We start from the raw sequence: 25,567 nt of genomic DNA on the forward strand, positions 1-25,567 counted from the left end.
CGTCCACCCTGTTTAAGGACTACATATGCAAGATGCAGAACAAACTGGAAGTGAACTATTCATTTACAATGAGATATTGGTTGTTGTTTGATTTTTTTAAAATACAGTATGTGCCTCCAAAAATCAAGTACTTACACATACTTACAGTGATTCTGTATTAAATCTTAGTGAAGTACCTTAAAAATAAAAAGCAAGCCTACTATACCTTTCCTTTTACACTCTGAATGGGATCCACCACCACAGCAACAGCTCTTTCTGATAAGGCTTCAAAGCTCTGCTGAGTATTGATATCTACACCAGACAACCAACAGCCAAAGCCAGGATGACTATGATACCAACCAACTACCATCTCGGGTCTGAAACAAAGAGGACATTTGAGATTTTTAAAAATATAAACACTTATCACAAGAAGAAATAGGAACATATCAGGGTATGAATAAGGATGAGCTGCGAAAAAAACACCATTAGTAACATTTAAATTACTCACCACAGTATGGTGAAAACATGGACATGAATAAATGTGACAAAAGAGGGCTATCATTAAGGTATACACATTAGCAGTGGTAGATCATGCTTTCAGTTTTTCACTCTGTTACCACACCTTCCCTGAACCAGTTTTTACCCTTTCAGCACTTGAGTAAATATCTACTCTCTAACTCCTTGGCATCGAAGGTTGAATTTTCACGGCAGAAAGTCCATTTCAGACATGGACAACGGGAACCAATGGTGGGAAAGGATTAAATATCAATTAAACCAGCAGTAGAACTAGGAACTCAGTCAAAAAGCAATTTACACTGTTCTGTTCAGCTGCTGAGCCTTTTGCTAACATTAATTTTGAAGTTTTTCCCACAGTAAAAGAATTTGAGCAAGCAGACGACAACTGTTGAGAGGCAGGAATGAAATAAAAATTTGTTTAAATACTAGGATCTTTTGAAAAATTATTTTCCCTTTTTTCATTAAAATTGCTCATGAATAACCTATAACTTCAATGTTAAAAGTTTTCTTTAAATGGTTAAATTAAAAAAAAAAATCAATCTTTTAAGCAGATGCTGCGTAGCAATCGCCTATGCTAAACTGAGCAGCATTGTAATCTTTCTGGATGATAATCAAAGCTGTAGGTTTAACAGGAGTGACAATCTCCTGACAATTGAAATGCATGAGGGGGACTGAATTACAGGCTATGCTACTCACCTAATTTCTGGGGCAATTATTTATATTTAAACATTATTAATGGCCCTGAGATCACTAGTTTTGCAGAAAGCCAGCCGTTTCTCTACAAACCGTGGAGGGAGTACTTGTTACTGTCAGCCCTCTTTACAGTGACTTACCTTCCCGTCTGTTTCAGCATATCCAACATTTTTGCTTGAAATACGGGATCAACTGCCTCCACACTGACACCCTGATTTAAAAGACAGACAAAAATCATAGTAGCTGTGCATGAAGCAATATTATCTTTTAACTTGTAACTTCACACAAACAAAAATATTCATAAGCATCTGTTTAAAAAGGCAACCTGAATACTTTAGTATAACATGACAGAACACCCTTAAACGCAAAATATAATTTTTAGAAATGTATTTCAATGTGATTTTTAAAATGCTAAATGATTATTCTGAATTGCCATTTAAGCAATCTTTACTACGAGTAAACATGATTAAATAGGCATAGGAATTCACCTTTTTCTCCTCTGTTTGGTTTGCAAACAGTGGCCTGTTGTTTGTCCCAAGTTCAGCTCTATGTGTTTTATTCAAGACAAATATAATATATTGTCTTTTTGCAGATTTTTGTATTACACACATGTTTAGAATAAACTCAGGACAAAAGAATTTGAATATGTCATGGAGTGCAGCTCTGAGTTACAAAGAAATCATCCCATGCTTGTTTTAAGAACATTTCATTCTAGTTACACAAAATAAAGCATCATAAATTCCTATGATGCCCCTTGACTCTTCGTCTCTTTAATCTGTTAATAAAATGGATATTGTTACTCAAAATTTAAATACCTTTTTTTTTTCAAATCACAGAAGTATCATTTAAGAGACATGCAACTAAGATCAGTCAAAAAGCAAGTCCGAAGTATATAGCACCATCACATTTAAGGGCATGATACACTTCTAATCAAACCTTTTACATTTTCCATCTTCCTGCTGGCTCATAGTATGAATTCTGAAAGTTAACAATCTGTAAGTCTTATAAGTAATGTTCTACCACTATATGTATACATAGAAAAGGACATAATATCTACGTATATTGATATACACACTTAAGTACTAGCCTCTGCTAAATAAGAAGTTTTGACTACATTTTTTTTTACTGAAACCCTTTAACCATTAGACTTATTTGTATTAAAATTCACAGCTTATACCTTCAGACTGCTTCAATGAGATAAAGCACAAAAAGATTTAAAAAAAATTACCCTAAGGAAAAAAAAAAAAACAAGCAAATAAAATTATCAATGTGAAGAACTCACCGTTCCAGACTGTGGCATTGCAAAAACATCAATCACTCTCACAGTATAATCATCAACAAATTCCCCAAGCATCAGACCCATAACTTCCATAGGGACACCAGCACGACCATGCTTCAACATCTGGAATTAAGACCAAATGACACCATATGTTTAACAGAAGCTTCAAGTTGGGTTTGAGGTAGGTTTTTCAGCCTTTGTTGATATCTAGCTAATTTGCAACTTGTAGCACTTTTGGAAAATGTAACAAACTATAAAATAATAAAAACAAAGCCAACAAAAGATAACTAATTAAAATAAGTATCTGAGGGTTCCAATCAGTATTGATTTATTTTTAAAATAAGTCTGGCCAGCACTCAGGAAACCTGAGTCCATTAACTGTGGACTGCTGCCAGGTGCTCCAACTCCAGCATTATATTCAGATATAGTATGTACACAGAACACTTACTTTTAGCAGTGCAAGGGAAGAGATATAAACCTGTTCCGCTGTATCAACCGCAGGAGCATCTGTTGGAGGCCCCTATAAAAACAATAAACAATTATTTTCACCATTATTGTTATTCTGCAGCTTCTAAATATTTTCTTTTGCTTTGCATGTTACAAAACTTACAGAAAAATGCATATGCAATTGTGACTTCATGGGTTAGATGTAGCTGTTACAAACAAAACAAAAATCACACACCCAATCCCCAAACCCTTCTTTACAGCACCTTCTATCGCTAACATTATTCTGTAATAGGTCACCCAGTCACCATCCTGTCGCCCCCCACCCCAAACAACACAGTCTAAAGAGCAATCTCATCAGAGCCAGTCAAATATAAAGCAGGCAAGGGTTACACTGGATACAAACCTGTTACAAGCCATTCAGGCTAAGAGTCAGATAAGTTTCCATTAGTCAGCCTTGCTGCAATTCTAATCTTCGTCAGCTGTAAAATATGGCCAGTTCTCCAATTAACTATGTGTTTCTTACAGTGGTGTGAATGTAAATGCTGCTGGGCTAGCATGATTAACTGGCACCAACACAAACAGCAATTTCCCTTTGCTTCATCAGCTTTCAGCTAAAGAGGACTTGCAGATAAAGGCTATGGGAGTACTTTGCAGATACACTGGTACAGTGAGAGAAAAAATGGACCTCTGATCCCTAGGTGGAAAAGCTGTGAACAAAATACTTTGCTCTTTGCCTTATGAGTAGTTATTCAAAAATTAGCACAACTGTCCCAGGTGTGAATGATTGGTTGAAACAGGTTTTGTGTACTGTTGAAATTGAAAAACACAGGAGGCAGCAGTTTAAATGTCCCTTTCTGGAGGAACAAGAGAAATATTGCTGTTATATACAGAATTCCCTATCAGTGTACCTCATTACAGCCAATTAACAGCACATTCATTACTTTATTACCAAATTTCCACTGAAAAGACACAGCTTACTTCTGCATGAAGTGATGTAAACTTAGAAGTGCAATAAAACAACTATGGGGGTAAAAAGAGATACTCCACATCAAGCTAAAAGAGGAAAAATGATGCCTTTATACAAACACTTTATAGACTTAGAATTGCATAGTTATAAGCAAAATGTGGGGGGAAAAGTGTTGAATAAATTCTTTATTTTTCACTTTAAGTGAAAAAATTCAACACAAACTGCACACATATGACATCAAATAAGACACAGCAATCAACACAAGCATTACCTCCTGAGGATAAAACTGCATACTTAAGTAATCAAGACATTACATTTGGACAGGAATTAGCCTTTCTGCATACTTTGATTTTCGCACACACAGAAAACATCAGTCCAGAATAAAGCTTTAAAGACAGTAAGAAAATTCAGCTGTGGGCTTTCCCCCCCCAATGCCAATGAATCTATGAGTTTTAAATCCAATCTTTATATTATGAATCCAATCTTTGTATTTTGAAACTCACACATATACATGGATCTGTCAACCATACACACTTCCTAAGAGCTTCAAATCTCTATTTCCAACTTGGATACTGCTGACCATCATTTCTCAATATTTGCCCTTCCTTACTTCTTACTTCTCACTCCTGGTCCTTCTGCCACTTTGGCATGTTCATCAGCAATTTTCCAGCAGGTTTCCCTGCTTTTCACCTTCCATAGTATTCTCACCAAAGGTCCATTTTTCATAAACCTCACCCCTTCATCAAGTATTTCCCTGGCCTAGCCCTAGCCCAGCAGTGAGATGCTCCAGTGAAAAAGTGCTCCTCTATCACTCATACTGAAAAACTTTACAAGCAGTTCTTCAGAACATTTCCCAAACCAGATGGGCAGAGCACCTGCATTACTTATCCCAAATTTTCTGCAATTAAATTGTTTGACTCGCAAAGTTTCAAATGCCCAATCATTTTTTAAATGCTGTTCCCATGGTTTTTTTTCCATAAACATGTCCGTTTACTTTTTAAACTGCATCTCTCCTGCTTTAAGTCTATTTATTTAGAATTTGGAAAGCACAGACTCATGTTTTCACTTAATCAAAGCAAAGAAAAAAGCCCAGGTATGTTGAGTTTTAATTTTAAAAGTAACTTACTAGTTTGTTAACACAACCCTTTTTTTCATACATAATGCTCTCTCTGTTTTCCACCAATTCTAGACCAGAGAAGGTCTGAATGAAAAATAAAACCTTGCGCTTTAGGGAGAACCATGATACCCATGCTGTGATCACCAAATGCATTCTACATTTGTTCCAGATTTTGTATAACATTCCACTGAAAGCAACCATCCCATTACACCATTCAGTAATTTTTAAAATAAAGAATAGTGTAATAAAAATCTCCCCCAGATTAGCACAAATAGTTCCATGATTTCTGGAAGGCTAATCTTGCTGTTTGACTGACATTAGCTTATCAAAAATCAGGAGCTTGAAGTGAAGCTCACTCTGTGGACTATGGCTCTTGGATGAGCTGTCCTCTGTGGAATTTCTAGCGTCTGTTAAAACCACACTGACACCTGTCCTGCAGCTGAGGCATTAATCATAGCTCTGTCCTCTATATGGATGCCTGTGCCCTCAACTTATAAAAACTTATTCTTCAAAAGCCTTTCTCATTTTAGGATCAGTCAGTAGATTCACCACTTACAGGGAGGAAACAAAGACAAACATTTATACATTTTGTTCTGTAACAAGGCAAATGAATCACCTTTGGCTTAAATGAAGGTAGGAACTAAAGCAGGGTATTCCTAATATTTCCTTATGATTTCTTATATTCCTTGGATCCAAATGCTCATTTACCTTGATGATGGTGCAGAAGAGGAGACACTTAATATGATACTTCATCAAATCTTTAGGGATTCTATGAGATAAAATAGGGTTTTTTTCAAAACTTATGTTGAATTCCTGTTGCCAGCACCCATAGTCAGCAATTTATTTTCAGCACAGGGAAATCCTGCTAATTCATCAAGGAATTCTTCATTGGTGTAAACCACCTTGCTTAACTTTTGCTATTTTTTTTTAAAGCCAAAGTATTCACTGTGAAGGATTTTACATACTAAACGTGTTTAAATATGTATGTAAGAATTACTACATTAAGGATTAGGAAGTATCAACTGCATACTTCACCACTTCATTTTAAGTACATGCAAGACAGAGCAAAAATATCGAACATGAGTTTCCACTCTTACCATGCAGTTCAAACAATTTACCTGAACTCGTAAAAATTAGCTAATGGTAGTACACAAGGCAGGTTTGTTAATTCTCAGTCATCTTATAAATAGACAGCACATACCAAGTATTTCCTTGGTCATTGATGCCTCTTTGTGTGACCTCACTATCTCCTTTCCATCTGTTCAGCTCTTCTTATAGATTATAATTACTAGCTAGACTAGTAAAGTCTCCGTTGCACCGTACCAATTATGCGTATTAATTTTCATGTTAATACTCCTTTCTTTGTTTTGAATATCAATTACAATGAACTGCTCAAAAGAGTACTGAAATTCAGGAATTAGGAGGAAATGATCCATAGGTAAAGTTTCACATTATTTTTCTACCAAAGACAAACTGCCACATAAAATACTATAAGCACACATAGTCTAAACCAAAGTTTCTCAAATTCTTAACATAAAATCTTTGAAGATTTAATATATAAAGCCAAATGGAACTTGGGTCTCCCAAGTAGTTTACTTGACTTTAGGTGATCTGAAAACAGACACATTTGGAAACTGGAACCAATTTCTTCCATCACTGATCACCTCCTTTTCCACAAATGGCTGATAATCTAACACAGCCCTGGAGTGACAGCCCCAGCTTCTGCGTGTTAGTTACACAGTATGTGGGAGCCAGCTACGAGTTACATGTTTTGAGCTCTCTTTGGCCTGTTTCTAGTAGTCTTTCACAAAAGTTTATGAATTTCTTTCATCAAGCAAAGAAGAAGAAAGATTTTATTAGCTGATCTCTACATGGAGGCAAATATTTTTCACTGACCCTCCACAGCATGTGCTATTACCACTGTTCATAAACTTCACTGCCTGCCAACTTTAACAAAGAAGCACCATCCTTACAAAGCAGAGCACCAAATTAAATTAACTGGTATCAGGAACCCAGACAAGAAAGTGTTTGTGTCTGCAATGCAAAAGAGCTGCTGGTATTTTTGGTTACATTATCGTATCCAAAGAACAGCTCTGTCATTGCACAGACTGTCCATCCCACTGCAAAACAGCAAATATCGTGTACCTACAGCTTTCCTGGATTATTTCTTGGAGAACTGGAGAAAAATTAGATTTGGAAACTGCAAGGAATACTGAACATTCTGTTTCCCAACGATGCATGTATAAGCTGGATACAGTAATTATTAAAGAACTGCTGTAAAAAATAGTTGTGTGTTACTGAAAAATTGATGCTTTTTTCTGAATCAACTCTATGTTTCCAGTCACTGAAATGAGCTGCCTGATGGTCACCTCATAAAACCCAACCAAGCTTTAGGATTGTTTATGTTTAGAATGGCAGAATTCCAAGTTCAATAATAATTGATAAAATTAAGTTACCATAACTCAAATATATATATATATATATTTTAGTACAACTTGTAATGGAAAAAGAATGACATGCAAATTATGGACAGAAAATTACATTGCAATATTAATTATGCATGTTACTATTTTTGTCTCAAATAGTTAGAGATGATCCAATATAAAAAGCAGTCCTTAACTTGGGTAGCCCTTGCTGATGAAGTGTTAAAGGCATTTGCCATTCTTACAGGATAAAAACTAACGCCTCGAAGTGTTACCTACTCAGGCCTTTTAGCAAATTTGTTAACACTTTTAGGTATATTACTTCACCTTTCTCTTAGTGTGAACCGATATAAATTATTTAGCCAGTTTTATTATTAAATGTGAACTAAAGTGTCATTTTAGAGCACTGCTCTTTATTTGTACTATTTTAGATTTATTCAAATAGGCATAGAAAGTGGACTTGATTAATTACACAAGGAACTGAGAAATATTTCACAAATGGATACATTTTCCATTCTTTAAATGGATTTTAAATACTGCTCTGGTTTCATGCTAATAACACAAAAGATGATTTTGAAATACATCATAGCTGTTTCAAAGAAACTCAGTTTTGCAGGGGCAACTGTAATAAAAATCCAAAGGCAGTGAACTTAAGTGCTGCAATGCACATCTCAGCCTTAATGCACCAAACAACATATTACTGAATAAAAGAAAAGAATGATTACTACTTCTATTTGTTTTTGTAACTGGAACAATTTAAGCACAAACATAGGACACATAAGCAAATAATGACTGCTATCATGTTTTATTTCTTTCCCAGTAAGCTAAGAAAGAACCTTTTAATAGTTTAATTTTGTGAGTATTAAACAACTAGTGTGAAAAACAAGCTGCATGTAAACTATTTCTACTGCCTCTGCTTCAATGACTAGCTGAGGCAACCTGTTATAGGAGGTGTTAATTGGCAATAGGAGTACAAGTCAGAAGCATGTTCCCCATCGTCCTAACCCAGCAAGGCTAGGTCATTAAAGTGGAAATGAATTCTTTCATGCCGACTTAACCCTTTCACTACATATTTTCAGCTGTTATATCCAAAGACAATTGAGAAAGATTAGCTAAAAAAAAAAAAAAAAGACAAAATCCCCCCCTTGGATTACTTTTGAATTTATTCACCTCACAATTTTTCTTCACTATCATTCTCTGTCTCCTCCAGAACACGTGTTACAGGTAAAGATGACATTTCATTATGTAGGTAAGCGGGAGAAAGACAACTGAGGTATAAATGCAATGACAATCATTATAAAATAATAATTCATCATATTAAAAGATGCATACAAGGATGAGCCACTCAAAGTGATCTTAAAGCTACTATTTTGTAGAGGTAAATTCAGTTTTGTGTATAACTTGGTACAAGGGAAAAAAAACATTACAAAATACTAGCTGCAGAGAGAAGTGTGCAGAGGAGGTAGAGGTATAAATGACAGTAAAGCCTTAAAAGTTCACCAGAGTACCACTGCTCTTCTCTACTTTTTGCCAGTAAGTGGTATAACCTACTGATAATATATTAATATAAAGAATAAGAAATTTCTTAGATCAGTACAGTGTTTTTTACACATTGCTAAACCTAAAAATCTAAGTAGAGTTGGGATTGTGGAACCATTTTCTTCCTGTACTGAGACAATACACTTATAGAAATTACCACCTCATGTTCCATCAGCAGAAATGGCAAAGGGAGCAAGGCATATTCTGGGATCTCAATGGTTCTAACAACTTTGTCATGACAAGCACCAGAAGCCATGTATTACATTTTCTGCAGTACAGGAAGTTAACATGATCAGTTGTGACACAGAAAATTACTGAGGTCATGTAAAAAAATTTAAAAATCAGTGAGCTCAATAAAATAGGGAAAAATATATTACTTTGCACTGTGAATCACACACTAAAATTAGATGCAATTCAAAATTTTATTGCTATTTTCAAGCTATTACACACACAATTTTGTAGTTAGTTCCACATCAACACGATTAGATTTTGAAGCTACCATTATGTCTAAACAGTTTGTATGTTTAGGTCCATTTTTATACCAATTATAATTAAGCATGCATAACGGACCACAAAATACCGTAAGCCTCAACAAACAGCCTAGATTTCTCAAAGGATCATATTGTCTTGTTGCACCATATGTCAGATGAAATAAAAATTGTAGTAATAAGTCTCAGAGAATCCAAAATGGAGTAGGGGTACTAAGCAAGTATTGTGGCATCAACTGCTTAAGATGAAAAATCTCTGAAAAAACCCCTACCTTAACAGGCTAGATAAAACCTGTCTCAGTATGTTTTACAAAATTCTGTCTCCTAAAAAAAGTTTACCCAGCTTCACATTTACAACAGAACTCCACGAACAGCAATATAGATGGACTTGAAATATATAACATTTCCCATCTCCCTTCCTCTTCAAAACCAAAATTACAAAACACAGAACTTTGTATAGCTTTGAGCAGTTGGTTAAACGGGTTGGGATCATAAATTTGCCAACACCTCTTTGGTGCAGAGCCAGAATTTTACTGCTTAGCTTTTCTGCTTATTTAGGATTTTAGTTTCTGTGGGGCGGTTCCATGGTCTTCTTTTTTAGTGTGTGTGGGGTGAGTTTTTGCTTGGTTTTTTGCTAGAGTTTTTTGGTGAGGGGGCAGGGGGGCATTTCTCGTTTTCTGGTTGGTTGGGTTTTTTTGCGGGTTTTTTGTTTTATTTTTTTGGTTGGTTTCTTTTTGTTATTTGATTGTTTTTAACTAAACTGAACTTCAAACAAAAATGGTTTAATGGGACACTCAGACAACATTATTATTAGAAATAAATGTTTCCTACTCAATATTAACATGCATCCATGATATAAAATTACTTACATGTATCACCTTGATGCAATCTGCAATAGTCAGGCTTCCTGTGACGTTCCCAACACATGAAATGTTACATTAAATGTCTGCTAAGTGTACTCTTCCCTGGGTCACTGTTTCTTCTATCTTTACCCCAATTAATCTACACATTCATTGAGACAAATAGCCCAAAAGGGTAGTGTACAGTATTACCACAGTTAATATTCCTTATCAAGCATAAGGACAATTTGGACTAAATGACCTTTAAATGTCCCTTCCAACACAAACCATTCTATGATTCTATGACAATGCTATGGTTGGCAAAAAGCCCTAAGACTAGGGACGTAAAACAAATTCTCAGTAACACTGTACATCTTTTTGAAAATAACTATTGTTTTTCACAGCCACAATCTACTGGAAATAAAAAGAAAATAGAGAGGTCAGTTTCATTCCACATTTCAGAATAAAGCCAGGACTAATCTGTTAGCTAGTCCCATCAGCATTAAAGGAGGTATTGGGTTTTAGAACTGAGAGCCTCAAGGCAGGTGATGAGTCAGCACCTGCAATTTCACCTGCCTCCAGTAGTCTTCCTCCAATGTACATTCTTAATAACCTTATTCTAGACACAGTTCTGCCAAGAAGGCAGGATAGCCCTCAGCAGGTTCTGCCTAAGCTCATCCTAAAGTACACCTTGTGAGGCAAAGAAGTTAAAGATAGCTCCTCAATCTCCTCTTCTTCTGAAGAATGCACTGGGTTCTACATGCCTGCAGGATCACTGGTGTGAAGAGCTGGCCCTCTGGACACAAGCAGGTCAACTGGGACACTCAATGGCAATAAGCAGCAAGATCACTTGTTTGGAGCATTTAGAAAAACAACCAATCAGTCAACACCCACTGCCCTCCCCAGACCACACCACTATAACTCAAAACCACTTCAAACCTCATAGAAAAACTTAAAGAGGACTCTTCGACACAGCAGGAAGAAAAGATAAATGCTTCTTCAAATGTGCTGCATGGCAGCATTGCAACTTAATATTCTATTGCATGGGATTTCAGAAAGAAGATAAAATTTCCAAGAGAAATAAATTAAACCAATCACTGTAAGGCAGCTGTTTCCTGCTTGCAGAAAGGAACATTGCAAGTGAATAGGTGTAATGCAAAATGCACAAAGACATCTCTTCTTTACTCCTTTTTCCCCATGTTCTTTCTCATTATGGCTACACTCATTTCCTTGTCCAAGCTCCTTTGTCTCTTCTGGGGAAAGTCAAAAGTCAGCTGGACTACACTGGCAATTAAATTGAGGAGAGAGAATCTAATTGCCTAATTATTAGAAATACAGAAGTTTAAGATCTGAGGCCACAAAGAAGAAACTAAAAATGTTCTCCAGAGAGTAACAGGCAGATCAGAAGAAACTGTAATGCTCAGACACAATCCACTAGCTTTTTTAGTTTTAGTTTTATGTTTGTTTGATATGTAAGACATGCCTGTAGTGCAGCCATCCTACTTTAAAACAGCCTTTATAACACAAATTATACACGGGGTTTAAGTGAAATTATATGACTGCTCCTAAACCAATTCTAGCAGGTTTCTTTCCCGCTCCCAATTAGCTCCTTAGAAGACAAATCACATTACAATGACTCAACTGTACTTCAGATGTATGAGAACTAGAGTCTGCCTTTGCCACCCCCTGCAACTTTCAAACAAGCCTAACGTGACTCGTGGAGTTACCATCTCCAGCAAAACCAGACCCAGGCCACACCTGGACCATACATTTGATATGAAGCTTTCATTGAACAGCCCTGTGCTAAAACATTAATCAATGCAGTAAAACATTCATCCCAGACAGTGGAAGTAAAACAGTACAGTTTACCAACTCTAAGGTGGTTTTTTTCCTCCTAAAAACAAAATAATGTATTTTGTATATATAAAAACTGATGCTGAGACTTTCCACAGAAGATAATGAAGGCAATTAAGTCTTCTGAACTTTTTATGGGATTGCATGTTGGATATTTTTAACGGATGAAAAATGTTTGTCACTGAGAAAATTTTTTCATTCCTTAGATGGGTTGACAGCTTCCAGGGAAAAAAAAAAGTAGAACTGGAATAACCCACCCAAATTGTATACCATCTCATCTACTGGGAATTACATTTGAGTTCTAGAAATAGTACCATTCCTTGTACTTAAGAACTTTGCAGAAGCAATGGCACAGAAATGATGCACAACTTTAAGTGCTATAATTCAGATTTATTCCCCTGGCAAAATATTCTCAAAAGCTGTATATGAAGCTTCAAACACATATGAGAAACAGACAATAGTGCATCACCATAATTCAAACCACCTAAAGGACACATACCCAGGAGACACAGAAAGCACAAAGTCATACAGCTAAACAGATACTGAGACATCAGAATACTCTACAGTTTTACAATGTAAAAGGTACTTAATTAAAGACAACACATTTGCACCCTTCAAATTAAAACACAAACTGTTTCAAGAATCAATGAACCAAGATAATTTTCAGTAAGATGTTAAGGTGTTGCAGTTTTTCCTGTTTGGGTTATTTGGGTGTTTTTGGGTTGTTTTTTGGTTTGCTTTTTTTGTTTTCTGGAGAGGAGGGATGGGGGTGTCTGGGTTTGTTTTGGGTTTGAGGTTTTTTTATTGTTGGTGGATGCTTTTGTTTACATATGGAAGATGTGAGATGCAAGAAAAAGTCATGTACTTCAAATGACACATCAGCTTAATGAAGTAAGTCAAGGAAATTTGCATCTAATTGTTAATTGGAAATGATCTACGCTGAGCCTGACCCACCTCTGTCTGCCATACCATCAACTCCTCTTTGGAAGCCCCACAGGAGTGCACTGTGCTGTCCTCCAATAACCACCCTGACTAGATTAGCACATGAAACAGAACTTCAGATCAGCAACACATCTCCCGAGCTCCCATGGTGCCACACATTTACTAAACAGGATAAGCATGTTCTAAAAAACCCAAGATCCTATGAGGAGAAAAAGGTTCCACAGCACCAAGCAGTGCAGTATTTGAAACCTCCTAATCAAAGTGACAGTTTTCAAGTGCCATTTACAATGCCCTAATCTGGAAATATCCCAGCTAACCCATCTGATCAACTATTTCACAGATGGAAGCACTTGATGGCTAATTGGCAAGTCCATGATTCAAATAAAATAGCTATCTGCACTTCTTTTTCTGTATTCCACGTCAAGGTGTAAAGAGTCCTTATAAGACACAGGTCAGTTCTCTGTCTCCCCCTCCCTTCCAACTGGAATTCTTCCCCTTCCTCTCTGTCATCAAATACAGTAATTCAAAAATACAGAATCAGTTTTATTTTTCATCTATTGTACTAGAACAGTTGTCTGCACTAACAGAGCAGTGTAAATGAATATTTTCAAAAATCTATCAAGCAATGAAAAATTACTTCAAAAGCCTCTTTTAAAAGTGTCATTATTTCACTGCTTCCTATCACATCTGGATTCAGAAAAATAGACAGCATATGCTAATATGGACAAGAAGTTACTTAACTTGAATTACCGTTCTGTAAGTGAAAGGGAGAGAAAGCTTGGCTACAAATGCACTTAATTTGTTCACACCCTTTGCAGTGGGATTGCCTAATAGAGACATATGTGGAACTGATTTCACCAGCAAACAATAGTTCAGCATATAAAATGAAGAGGAGTGTTGCTCCAAATTCCCACCTGCTACATAAGCAGAATGCTTTTACGTACCCCACAAACCTGTTCACTTGACTGCAGCAAATGTACAATGCAAATCAAAGTACCAAACCACTAGTGAAATTCTGTGGTAGGCAGCATTCCACAGGGACAAACAGGGACAGACAGAAAAGAATGAATCAGGAAAGAGAAGATGAGTAGAAAAACCCAACATGGTACGGGGCAGAAGGAGAGAGAAAGGAGACCATACCCGTGAAGAACACGGGCACTGCCAAAATCTTAATTCCCATGAACTGCAGGAGGGAAATTGAAGTAGTAAGATTTTCTTTGAGACATCACAACACATCCAGTCTTTTACATCTTTTCTAAAAGGCTTCAATCATTCATCCATTCATCTTAGGCATTTATCACTAGAACATAAATTCAAGACGAAACAAATTTATGGAGCAGGTTTACAACACCAGTCATGTACAACACAAAAAAATTTCAGCATGAAGCAGTGTTCCAAAGGAGGTCATACTTCTGGCATCAACTTCAAAACTAAACACAGGTACCTCGTCATAAAAAGAACACAGATTTAATGACCAAGCACACTGTGAGAAAATACTGTGGATGGTTTATGTGATGCCAGAAGTTGTAAGCTTCTCTTCCCTTCTCCTCTCTTGTCCACCTCCTGCCCTACTAAGACAGCCCTTTGTCCACTGATGATTAAAAGAGAATAAATGCCTCAAGATTTCTAAGCCACATGTCATTGGAAGGAAAGTTTATTGTTGAAGCAACAGTTTAAGATTACTTCCTTAAAGATTTATTTATTAACCATTTGAAGACAGGCATAGGATAGGTGGGAATTTAGCACTGACCACCTCTGGACACCTGAAGGCCACTCAACAGCATCCTGAAGGAGCAAGGAAGGAAACAGAATCATAAACTCAGTGACAGCAGTCCTCAAGTGTAATACAGTACACCAAAAGGCTCAAAAAGCATATTGTAAACACATGAATCTAAAGTGCATTTGGGACAACAAACCTGAGTTTGGAAATTAAGAGGACCGAGAAAACCTAAATGTGGTAATAATCAGAAGAGGTAATTTTGCCAAGGGGAAAGAGCCAAGAAACTGCTGCTGAAGAAGCTAAACCAAGTCACTGAGAAAGAATGCCTTGGCAGAGATTGAACAGGAACTGTGCTGACCAAGCATCTGCTGCTACTTTAACATCAGTTACAAAGCAAATCAAATAGACTCTTAGCAGACTTGATGTGATGCAGTCCTTTTGCTAAGCAGACCCCAAGCTGCAAGAAAAAGAAATCTCCAAACTATGTGATAAAATTACTTTGAAAATGCCTCTTTTTCTACCAGATTATATACACAGATGATTTTTATCCTGCAAGAATGGTTCAGTCAGATGTTTTTATGATGTTCAACTTTTAGAACGACTGTGACACAGCAATAAGAACAAAAAGCTTTGTACTGCTGTTTAGAACACTCCAGTCCAAACAAATGGTAATAATTTTGCTTTCTAGCATTACAAAATACATCCAAGAAATACCTTCCTCCTCTCTTCTCACTCAAAAACATCTGATTCACTCTGAATTATCTCTCAATCTCAATTACCATCAACTGATACTCAGAATATAAATGACCTTTCAAGGTCTTTGAAACACAGTATTTTAAGGACATAAAAATATTCTATTTGAAAAGCCTTCCTGCTGATTCAATAAACCAAAAGACTACAAATGTAGTCAAGACATCCAGTGCAAGCAGCAACCTGAGTAAGGAGCAATTCAGGTTTATGCCTCTTTTTTTTTTAATCCAACACATACTCATCAACTCATCTAAGAGACAATTCCATATTTAAACAAACACAGAGCAGCCTTGCAGGCCAAAGCTACCAAAGGAGTTCAGCGAGCTTCCTCTGCATGCCATGTTCTATTGTCTGTCACAATTTTCTAGCAAGCCTTAAGTTAAAGATGAAAAATTCAGAAAACAGCAGAGAGTTAACCATAAATTCGAAAAACAGCTTTGATATGCGTCAAGTTCAGAGAGGACTAAGAAGTGAAAGCTTGAGAGATTAGACTGCACAGATGTTAAAAAAATGAAGAGTCATGAAGCAGGCTGGCAGCTCAGAGGAACAAGAGCAATAACTGTTTAAGAAAGTGAAACTAAAAATAACTGAGGGCGGCTTGAAGATTCACTAAGAGAACGTGAATAGAATTTTAGCTATGTAAAAGGGGAAAAAAATTATGCACCAAAAGTTACAGCTTATTTGGTAAAACATCTAGAGTCTGTAATCAGCCTAGAATATTTCATCAAATGCTTCGGCATTAAACTACTCCTGCAGTTACACTGGACACAAACACACTACACACAACCAAAAGAAGCTTTAGAAGGTTTAGCAATTTCAACCATCCCAGAAGAAACCCTGAACACACATCCTGAAGCCCAAGACATACAGAACTGATTTCTCCAGAAGAACATGAATCTGAATTCTTGATTTAGAAAGAGACCAGGAGGCAGATGAGGAAACAGAGAAAGGCCAGCTACTGCAGCCAACCAAAGGAAAGGACTACAAAGGAAATTACACTGCAGCCCATTCCTTAAGGAAATAATTCTTCCTACAGACCTCAAACAAAGAAGTTCCTAATTATTTTTCCCCCTGTATCCACGGTAATCATCACAATGTAACAAAATCAGCTTGATTTTATTTTTGAAGACTGCCGGCCATGCCAGTTGCAAGGAAAAAAGCACAAGGACTTGCTGTAGAGGTAGGAGAAGCCATACAATGTGAACAGGTCTCTCACTGGAACAGGAGAGCTGCCAGGGAGGCCTTTTTGCTGTGAGTAGTTACAGAAGTGAAGACAATCAGCAAGAGGAGACACAATAAAACACACATACAGGTAGCTACAACTACCCATAAGTAATAAATTAAATTCAAATTACCTCCTGAATTTTACATATACTTGAGTATCTTACAATGCCCCATTCACAGTGTGATCCAAGAACTGAAATATATAATTCATGAAAGAGCAATGGATGTTCTTGGCCATTTAGAATACCCTTCATGTTCTGAAATTCTGTATTATTGGAAACTGTTTTTTAAAAGAAGTATTTTTCAACACAAATTTTAAAATGCTCAGACACAAAACAAAAGGTTTATAAACATTCTGTAAGCTTAGTGCCAACACAGGTACTCATATTTACAAAAAAAAAAAATTACTTGAATACACATATGAAGTATCTTGGGTCAAACATTATCACTATGAACTTTGTTTTTTGATGCTGTTTTAAAATATAACAGTATAATAGAAGGAATACTCCAGAACTGATTAAAAAGATTGACAAGCTACATACTAACCTGTCCCAGCCCAGGCATACCTCCTCCCAGTCGCAGAAGTCTATCCATATTTCTAGAAAAACAGAAACAAAGGAAAAATGTTCCCAAGCTCGAAATGTTTACTAAATTGTTATCTATATAATTCACCTTCAGTCACTCAGTATGTCAAAAATATTGGTGGTAATTACAACACAACATCAGACTTCCTGTTAATTAACACCACATATTAATTCAAGAAGCTGTCTTCCATGCTAATTAACAGACTATGTTTTATTGCTTTGGTTTTGGGTTATCCCCATTTCTGAAGATGAACACTCTTGTCAAACTTCTCAAAACTTTCCCATCATTCAATTAATTGGGGGATTTTTGTTGCTTATGATCAGCACCTACAGCCAGAAAGTTCCTAAAACGTATTAGATATACAATTGAATATCCTTTAGTTTGCTTAGAAATCATCAATAAAAACCTTAATGTAAGATTTTAGCATCCTCATTAGTAAGTTCTGCGCTAATTAACTTACAGCTTGTCAGTTATCATCAAAACTACATGTGAAAGACACTAAGCAGATTATGGATCTAGGAATTAGCATCAAAAGCCTTTTTTTAATGAACTCATTATACCAAAAGAAATACTGTAAAGTAAACATTTAATGTGTATATAGTTAGAAGACTAGTGACAGTACAGTCATTTAATACATTCCCAGAGTTGCATGTGGGAAAACATGATTTTCCTAAAAACATCAGTTTTTGTGTCTTATAACTTTCAAAGGGGTGATCCCCAGGAACAAAGGCTGTTAAGGTGCCCAAACAAAAAAATTACACTGCTATTTCTTTCTCTACATTTTCTCCACTTTCTGTTGTTGAAAAGACATCTACAGTTTCATGGTGGATACCTAAGTACAGGTTCTGCACCAGCTGTAACAGAACCTTACCACGCTTACTTGGCTTTTGCAATTTCCTAGCTCTATACAACAAAACTTACGGAAAAAAAGAAAAAACCTACTAATATTAATTTTTAAACAGCTGTTTTCAGGAAATCAAGCAATTTCCAAGGCTTATAGAAACCAGAAAATTTTACTGGCTTATTTTATTTGTGAAATAGAAGATACAAAGTACAGCATTGAAAATTATGGTCTTATTTGGACAAGTTTTAATACAACACAACAAAGCCTGTTTAGGTGATACGAAAGCAATTGAGAGCACCAGGTATGATTTCCAAAATACATTCAACCTCCAAGTGGATGTTACATTACACATAAGAGAATTATGTACATGATTTCAGATTACATTAACAATACTAATTCAATACCCTTCTTTTGAAAGTAATTATGTAAAAGAACTTGAAAAGTATATTTACTTTGTATATGAAAAAAATCTTCATGATGAAGGTGAACATCACCATCATTTTCATAATTTCTTCTGATATTTGCTAGAATTTTCACTGGTTAAAAATTTGCAAACTTTATTTCAGTGTAAGTTCAAAACAAATTGTTTAAGCTTCTAAACACACAAAGAAGCAGCATTTTACTTCCTACTTTAATAACTTAATAACGATATCCAAGATACATTAATAAGAAATACCTGCTCTGCTTGCTAAGTTCACTTTCCCAATTCAATGAACTATTGTGCTATTAGTTTAATATTATTCACTCTCTTGATTTTGTAGAACCTGCAAATCCAACAAGCACAGCCTTACCTAGCATTAAGTACTTTCTTAAAGCTCCGCTGGCACCATATAAATTAAAAAGGAGTTTATTAATGGGTCAGTGGTTATGCTTCACTTTTTCAGTAAATCATTGACACCAAGCCTCTTTCTAGAAGCAAAAGCTGCACACAGTGTATATGTTTTTCTATCCTGAACTACAATAAATTCCAAACCAAGTTGGAGGATTTCCTTGGAAAGGTTAAGTTGCTGTTTAAAGATATTATGTAAGCATATGTTAAATGGCTTCAGTAAAACAGTCATAATGTTACCACAAATTAACGCCAACCACAGTTCATTATACCCCTCTGTGGTAGATACTCCTCCATTGAAACCCACAATGATTCATCTTCCCTGACACTAAAGAGGGCTGAAGAGTAACTGAGAAGTATATTTAAGCTACTAAAACTATTATTTTAATCCATCGTGGTTGTTTGTTTATTTTAAGAAACTTTTAGTCTCTACAACTGCCAACCCTAAAACTCGTAGTTCTGACAACCACAGCAACTTCCATAAACTGATGAGGTACATTACCTATGTACATGTAAGAAATAATAAATAAATAATACAAGTGAACAGCAATAGCTCGTACTAATCAATATTCTACTTACACAGTTTATTCCAGTTTCTAAAACAGTATAGTACATCATTTATAAATAAGTAATATATTTTGCCATATTAGAGTTGGATTAGACTAATGTGTTAAACAAACTGATTATTTATCAGCATAACTTTAACACAAAATCTCCCTGTCTTACAGAACTGGAGGGATCTCCCACAGACTAATCACTGAACTGAGATATTCAGATTTTCAAGACAGCAGCACAGACAGAAAATCTCCAAAATCCCGATCTGGACGCATTGCAAATTATTTCACTAGCTCCCTGACTCGATTCTGGTTAGAGTTTTGGCAACTAATGCTTTACTTGCCTATTTGTGACTGAATTTGTTTTGGTAGGCTATAGTCTATATGGACCTAAACACATTTGTTTACTGAGGTGCATAAACATCTGAAAAATTTAGGTTAGCGAACCACATTCACCAAAGCAGACTTTAATTTTTGTTAGTCCATCTAAATATTATTTCAGCCATGAATTCCATTTCTCAAATAATACTTTTGTAAACCTTAAAACAGCTTAAGCAAAAAAATTAGACATTAATGAAGATAGCTTTAGCTTTTACAAATAAAGCAACTATACATTTCTAACCTGGTGCTCAGTAAGAAGTGCTCACAGAACAAACGCGGCAGCAGCTCCCACTTTTTGACTTTAAAGATGACAACAGTAGGTCTCTCTCCTGTCAAAGGAAATAGAAAGGAGAAAGGCAGAAACCCAGTAAAATTTAGAATACATGGCACATGTAAAAAGAAATGTTACACTGATAAGCTGCAAAAGGACAAGGCACCATTGAAGAATAACCCAAAGAATGTTTACTGGGTTTTTTTCAGCTTTTACCATACAATTCCTTGAAGTGGTACATGCCGTGTCTTGCTTAAGTATCCATAATACTGCAAGAAGCTTCCAATTTTCTCAAAACTACATGCAAAAATATTTTTAAAATTCATTTAAGCGATTTAAAGCTAACTGAACATTTTAAATTCTGTTAGAAACTGAAACCACGCTCTTTTACTATTTTAGAAGCTCTTGCTATAGCTAAGATGCCCTTAGCACCAAGGGTAAGAGCAGTCTGCAGGTACAGAAAGCTTTCCTGCTTATTTCTGCAAGAGTGGTTGGTGTGACTGGAAAAGTCACAAAGATCTTCAGGTTTTCCTGAATTCAGGTAGAGAAAGGCTGCTTCACATTCAATTTAGGAGATAAAATTCATGTTATCCTCCTTCCTGAGAACACTGCCCATTAATTGCATCCAATCAATCATCTGTAGAGCAGTGTTTTAAAACAGATCTGTGAAATGATCTGTGGCCGTGATTTGATAGATGTTTTTTTCAATGTCAGTGTTAACATAAGGAGCAATGAGGAAGCTGCTGCTGCTCACCAACTTGATGCTGCTTTCTCAGTACTGCCAGGACAGCCATTTGTGCAGCCCTGCAGCAAACTGAGAGGCTATCAAAAATGCTGGGTTTAACCCTGTTCACTTCTCTGAGAAGCTTCATGCTACATCCCAGAAACAGTTGTCTTGGCATAACAGAAAAAGAGGTCTTGGAAAAGCTGATTGCTTGTAACACTAATACAGGCTCCAGAAGACATTTCTGTCAAATCATGCTTTAAGCTAAAGCTGCTCGGAGAATATCTGTGGGTTTTGGGGGCTGGTTTCAGGTTTTTGTTTGGATGGGTGGGGGGGGTGGGGGAGTGTTTTGTTTTTTTAGTAACTGAGGCAACAGTTACTTAACAGAGACCCTTTTGAAGCTTATCTCAAAGTAGTACAAGAGAAAAGGAAGATGTATTCACCTTCCCAGAAAGTTGGAAGAGAAAGAACAAGTCAGAGTTTCTCAGTGCTGACAGGCTGAGGTGGAAATCACTAACAAGCTGAATGGAAAGTTACTATCCTTCTGCCAGCTTTGCAGAAGAAAATGATCCAGGAGACACCATAAGAGCCAGTAATACAGGCTACAACAGAACTGCAGCCACTTCAACAGGGCTTGAATTATTCACCTTTAGCCACTTGATCACCCAGTGATCTGGCACTCCCTTCCCCACTTACTACAAAGATATGAAAGAAACAAATCTCTAAGATTTTGTTCTGTTTCCCAGGGAGGCACACACAGTAACTTACAGCTGAGAATCTTACCTCTGCTACAAAGTGCAAAAAGATGGATTGATTAGCAACTTCTCTGTTGGTTTTCCCCTATATTCGTGCACACATTCACATACTTACATTATATATACATATAAATAAAAGACAGAAAAGTAAACAAACAGTTCACAGTAAGTCTCACCTCTTTTCCTTCCAAAGCTGGCAAAAGGTATTTTGATTATTCTCTTCTGTCTGCAAGGAAGAGTTAACAGTCTCTGTTTAAATCAAAACTTTAAGGAAGTAAATGTAGCAAATAGTTCTGTATCAGAAAAAAATACAGAAGGACAGTTATCGTAATAAACTTGCTTTTTGGTGCACTGCAGGATTTGGATAACATGCACTCGTCACTGAAATCAATACGGTCACTAATGGCTTAAAAAAAATAAAGAATTAAATAGCTTCTCCAGTGTATTTATCTCTTAGTGTATTTTAGTGTATAGTGTATTTACCTCCAAGACTGGAAACACCATAACTAAGATAAGCTTGGTCATAGTATGTAATTCAAAAATCCAAACTTCCATTACTGCAATTTTCTTTTAATTGTCCTTACCTCAAAAGGGAAAAAAAATGATATCAATAATGCAGTAAGAGTACTCAAAGAGCATCTCAAAACTGATCTTAAAACAGAAATTTTAAAAGCTATGTCAAATACTTGCTCCTAATACTACTGTTAGGCAACTGTAATAACTGGAAAGAGTTGTCCATTTGGATAGCTCTGGTTTACCTCTCAGTTGCTCATTGGTATTTTCAAGCCACTTACATTCTGACTTTCAATAATGAAAACATTTTTTCTAAGGGATTAAGTTATATAAAAGGATTATGCAGAAATGTGTATACACATATAGGTATAAACCAATAGCTACTGTGTTTATAACTTGGCATGTTTCAGCATGTATTTCGAAATCAACTTGAAATGGTCTTAAATTACTCTATCTCCTTGCATGAGACACATGAGTTTCACACTACAGTGCACTATTTTTATCTAGCATTAACACTCCACGATGTGATCCCTCAATGAAAAAGGGTTCGCCTGGTTTGGCAACTTTTGAGTTAGTAGAGAAATAAATATCAAAATCAGCTTTGACATACAGAGAAAACAATGGCTACTAAACTGCCCTATTAGTGGAGGGAGTATCAGGCTACACACAGGTGACAGCAATTTACTTCCCAGTTTGTACATTGAGTGACTTGATGCAAATCATTTCATCTTCAGTAACTCCATTTCTCCACCTGAGACTACATAACAAGCTTTGTACAAGCACTTCCAGATCTCCTGTTGAGGAGTTACAGGCAGCAGATGATCAACAATTTCACTAACAGTGCTCAAAATGGCTCAAGGTTTTTTGTGCAACCGCAACCACTTCAACTTCACTAGGGATGATAAACAGCTGCAAAGGTAAATCAGCTGAGAAACTGTGTATTGCAGAAAAACACTATTTCACCAAGGAACAAAAAACTCACTGCAGTTAAAGTCATCAAACCTGAACAGAGACTTCACATGTGAAAAGGTGTGTGTGTGGGTGGGGCTAGTCTGTCTGTCTTATACATTTCGTACGAAAAGATGAAAAAAATATACATGATACCATCAATTCTAAGTAATCTACTCATTAAATCTAGAGTTGAATCACGCCACACATGAATGCAGTCTCAGTAGTGGAAGTCCAGAGTTATGTGACTCTTGCTTCCATAGTATGTTCAGTTCTGTAAACCCAGACCCTGTTTCTGGATCACAAAGACCTGAATCACAGTAAATCCAAGCTGGACTAGGGGGTTTGCAAGTCAGCTTCCCAGACTCTGCTTCCTGACTTCCAGAAGTACAGCAAACCTAATTCTACTACATTCATTGCTGAGCTGAAGTTGCTTCAGTAACACAGATTCACACAGACTGCTTTAAAGCTACCGAAGTACATTCACATAAAACTTATAGATAAGCAAAGATTCATTAACAAGATTCATTGCACCACCACCGAAACCAGTAGAATTAATTTAATGTAATATATGAAGTGATGGCCTTCTCTGAAACCTGCAGAAAGGCAAGCAGACACACAACTATCGTGGAACTATGCAGTAGTCCAGCAAGTACTCCTCATACCAGTTCTCTATTATTCAAGGTGTCCTTAACACCTGCCCTTTCCCATCATCCTAGATGTTACAATGAAGTTACAGGTACTATTAGTTCATACTCCATAATTTCTGTCAGGAGTGAATCACTTCCAAGAAAGTTGACAAACTAATTTATAGACTGGTATTATTTAACACTATTTTTAAAGTATTCTCTGTCTTAAAATGTTCTAAATAAGTTTCCAAATGAATATAACTGAAATGACATGTTACAACAGATAATGGAACACAACATTTCCCATTAAGCTACAGGCTAAACCCTGTTGCTCAAAGTCACACTAAGTGATTCAGAAGCGATTCATATGTAAGCCAGTTTCTGAACCTTTTAAAACCAGACATTTTTCATTGTCTCAATAAGGTCACGGACAGCAAATGAATGCTCTGCTCCACAGAATCTTCTTCCAAGTTTCCTCCCAACCTGAAGCATACAGGACACCTTGTACTCCCAGGGCTGACAGCTTTAAGATGAACACAAATCTGTCAGACTTTTCAGCTTGCCTTAATAACAGTTTTAGTTATATATGGCATTGAAGTACATTTACATAAAACTTCTTTTTAAAAAGTAGATCTCAATTTAAATCTCAACCCTATTGGTTTTCTGTTTTTCCACAGTACACCGAAAACAACTGCAACTTTAAGACATGATGCCAGCACACTGTTTACAAGTATCCAAGTATAGGACGCAAATTTGTTACAGAAACATTGCTTAAGTCAGCTGCATACTAGAAATAGCGCCGTTAATTTTTGATTATCGCTCCTTTTCTACTTAATTCTGCTTCCTTCCCTTTCAGGTATCCCAGCCAGCGCTTTGCCTTCACTTCCCTCCGTGCCCCTCTAACTTCAGCGGCACTGCCGGGGTTCTCGGCAATGCTGCACTCCGGGAGCAGCGGCGCTGCCGTCCGCGAGGTGCCCGCGACGGGGCACAGGGCGCCGGTGCTGCCGAACCAGCGCGGCCGCCGCGGGCCGGGCGGAGGCGGCCGGGCCCTGTGGCCCGTGCGGCGCCGAGGCCCGTCCGGCTCCGGCGGCCGGACCCCCGCCCCGCGCCGCTCCCCGGCCCTTCCCGCCGCCTCCCCCCAGCCCGTTCGCAGCTGCCCCCGCTGTCCCGAAGCGCCGGGAATTCCCAGCGTAAAGCCCAGGGGCCCGGCGCGCTCCCCGCCCGGGCCGCTGCCGCCCGCCAGACCCGCCCCGTGCCGCTCCCGCCCGCCCCGCCGCGGCCCTCCCGGCGCTCGGGCCGACTCCCCGGGCCGCGTTCCCGCCGCCGCGGGGCCCCTCGGAGCCCCGGCGCGGAGGCGGCCGGGCCCTCACCTGGGCCGGAGCCGCCGGGGCCGCGGTGAATCAGCCGGATCTCATTCAAACCGAGCCCTTCCCGGTTCACAGGGCACCCGGCAGCGGCTTCCGGCCCCGCGGCCGGCGGGGAGGAGCTTCTGAGAGCGCCGAGCTGCGGAGGGGAGCGGCCTGCGAGCGGAACGGGCCCCAGGGAAGCGCCCCGTCCGCTCCGCTGTGCAGTGTGTGTGGGGTGACTTTGTCCCCTTGCCGCCGAAATGTCTCCGGTGCTGAAACAACGACACGATAGGATGGCGGAAGAACCACCAAACGGGTCATCAAATCAATAAAAGAATGATTACTGTAATGGGAACACTATCGTATGCACTCCTCTCTAAAACAGTGTTACAGAAAATACGAGGATTTAGA

At 37.5% G+C, this 25,567-nt stretch overlaps 1 protein-coding gene across 1 annotated transcript in view; it reads right to left on the minus strand.

Annotated features, from left to right (window-relative positions):
- The window catches only part of PSMD14 (proteasome 26S subunit, non-ATPase 14), a 46,341-nt gene extending 21,132 nt beyond the window's left edge, over positions 1 to 25,209 (minus strand). Inside the window, exons 1-8 of the mRNA XM_062498261.1 lie at positions 25,181 to 25,209; positions 21,897 to 21,946; positions 20,212 to 20,299; positions 17,324 to 17,375; positions 2,916 to 2,987; positions 2,471 to 2,590; positions 1,329 to 1,399; positions 206 to 356 (exon numbers count right to left, since the gene is read on the minus strand). Of these exons, the coding sequence (XP_062354245.1) occupies positions 206 to 356; positions 1,329 to 1,399; positions 2,471 to 2,590; positions 2,916 to 2,987; positions 17,324 to 17,371 (462 nt within the window). The 5' untranslated portion in view covers positions 17,372 to 17,375; positions 20,212 to 20,299; positions 21,897 to 21,946; positions 25,181 to 25,209. The remainder of the gene's footprint in view (positions 1 to 205; positions 357 to 1,328; positions 1,400 to 2,470; positions 2,591 to 2,915; positions 2,988 to 17,323; positions 17,376 to 20,211; positions 20,300 to 21,896; positions 21,947 to 25,180) is intronic.
- Between the last annotated feature and the right edge of the window lie 358 nt (positions 25,210 to 25,567).

Source organism: Cinclus cinclus, chromosome 9 (genome assembly GCF_963662255.1).
Source record: "Cinclus cinclus chromosome 9, bCinCin1.1, whole genome shotgun sequence".
NCBI classification, from domain to species: domain Eukaryota; kingdom Metazoa; phylum Chordata; class Aves; order Passeriformes; family Cinclidae; genus Cinclus; species Cinclus cinclus.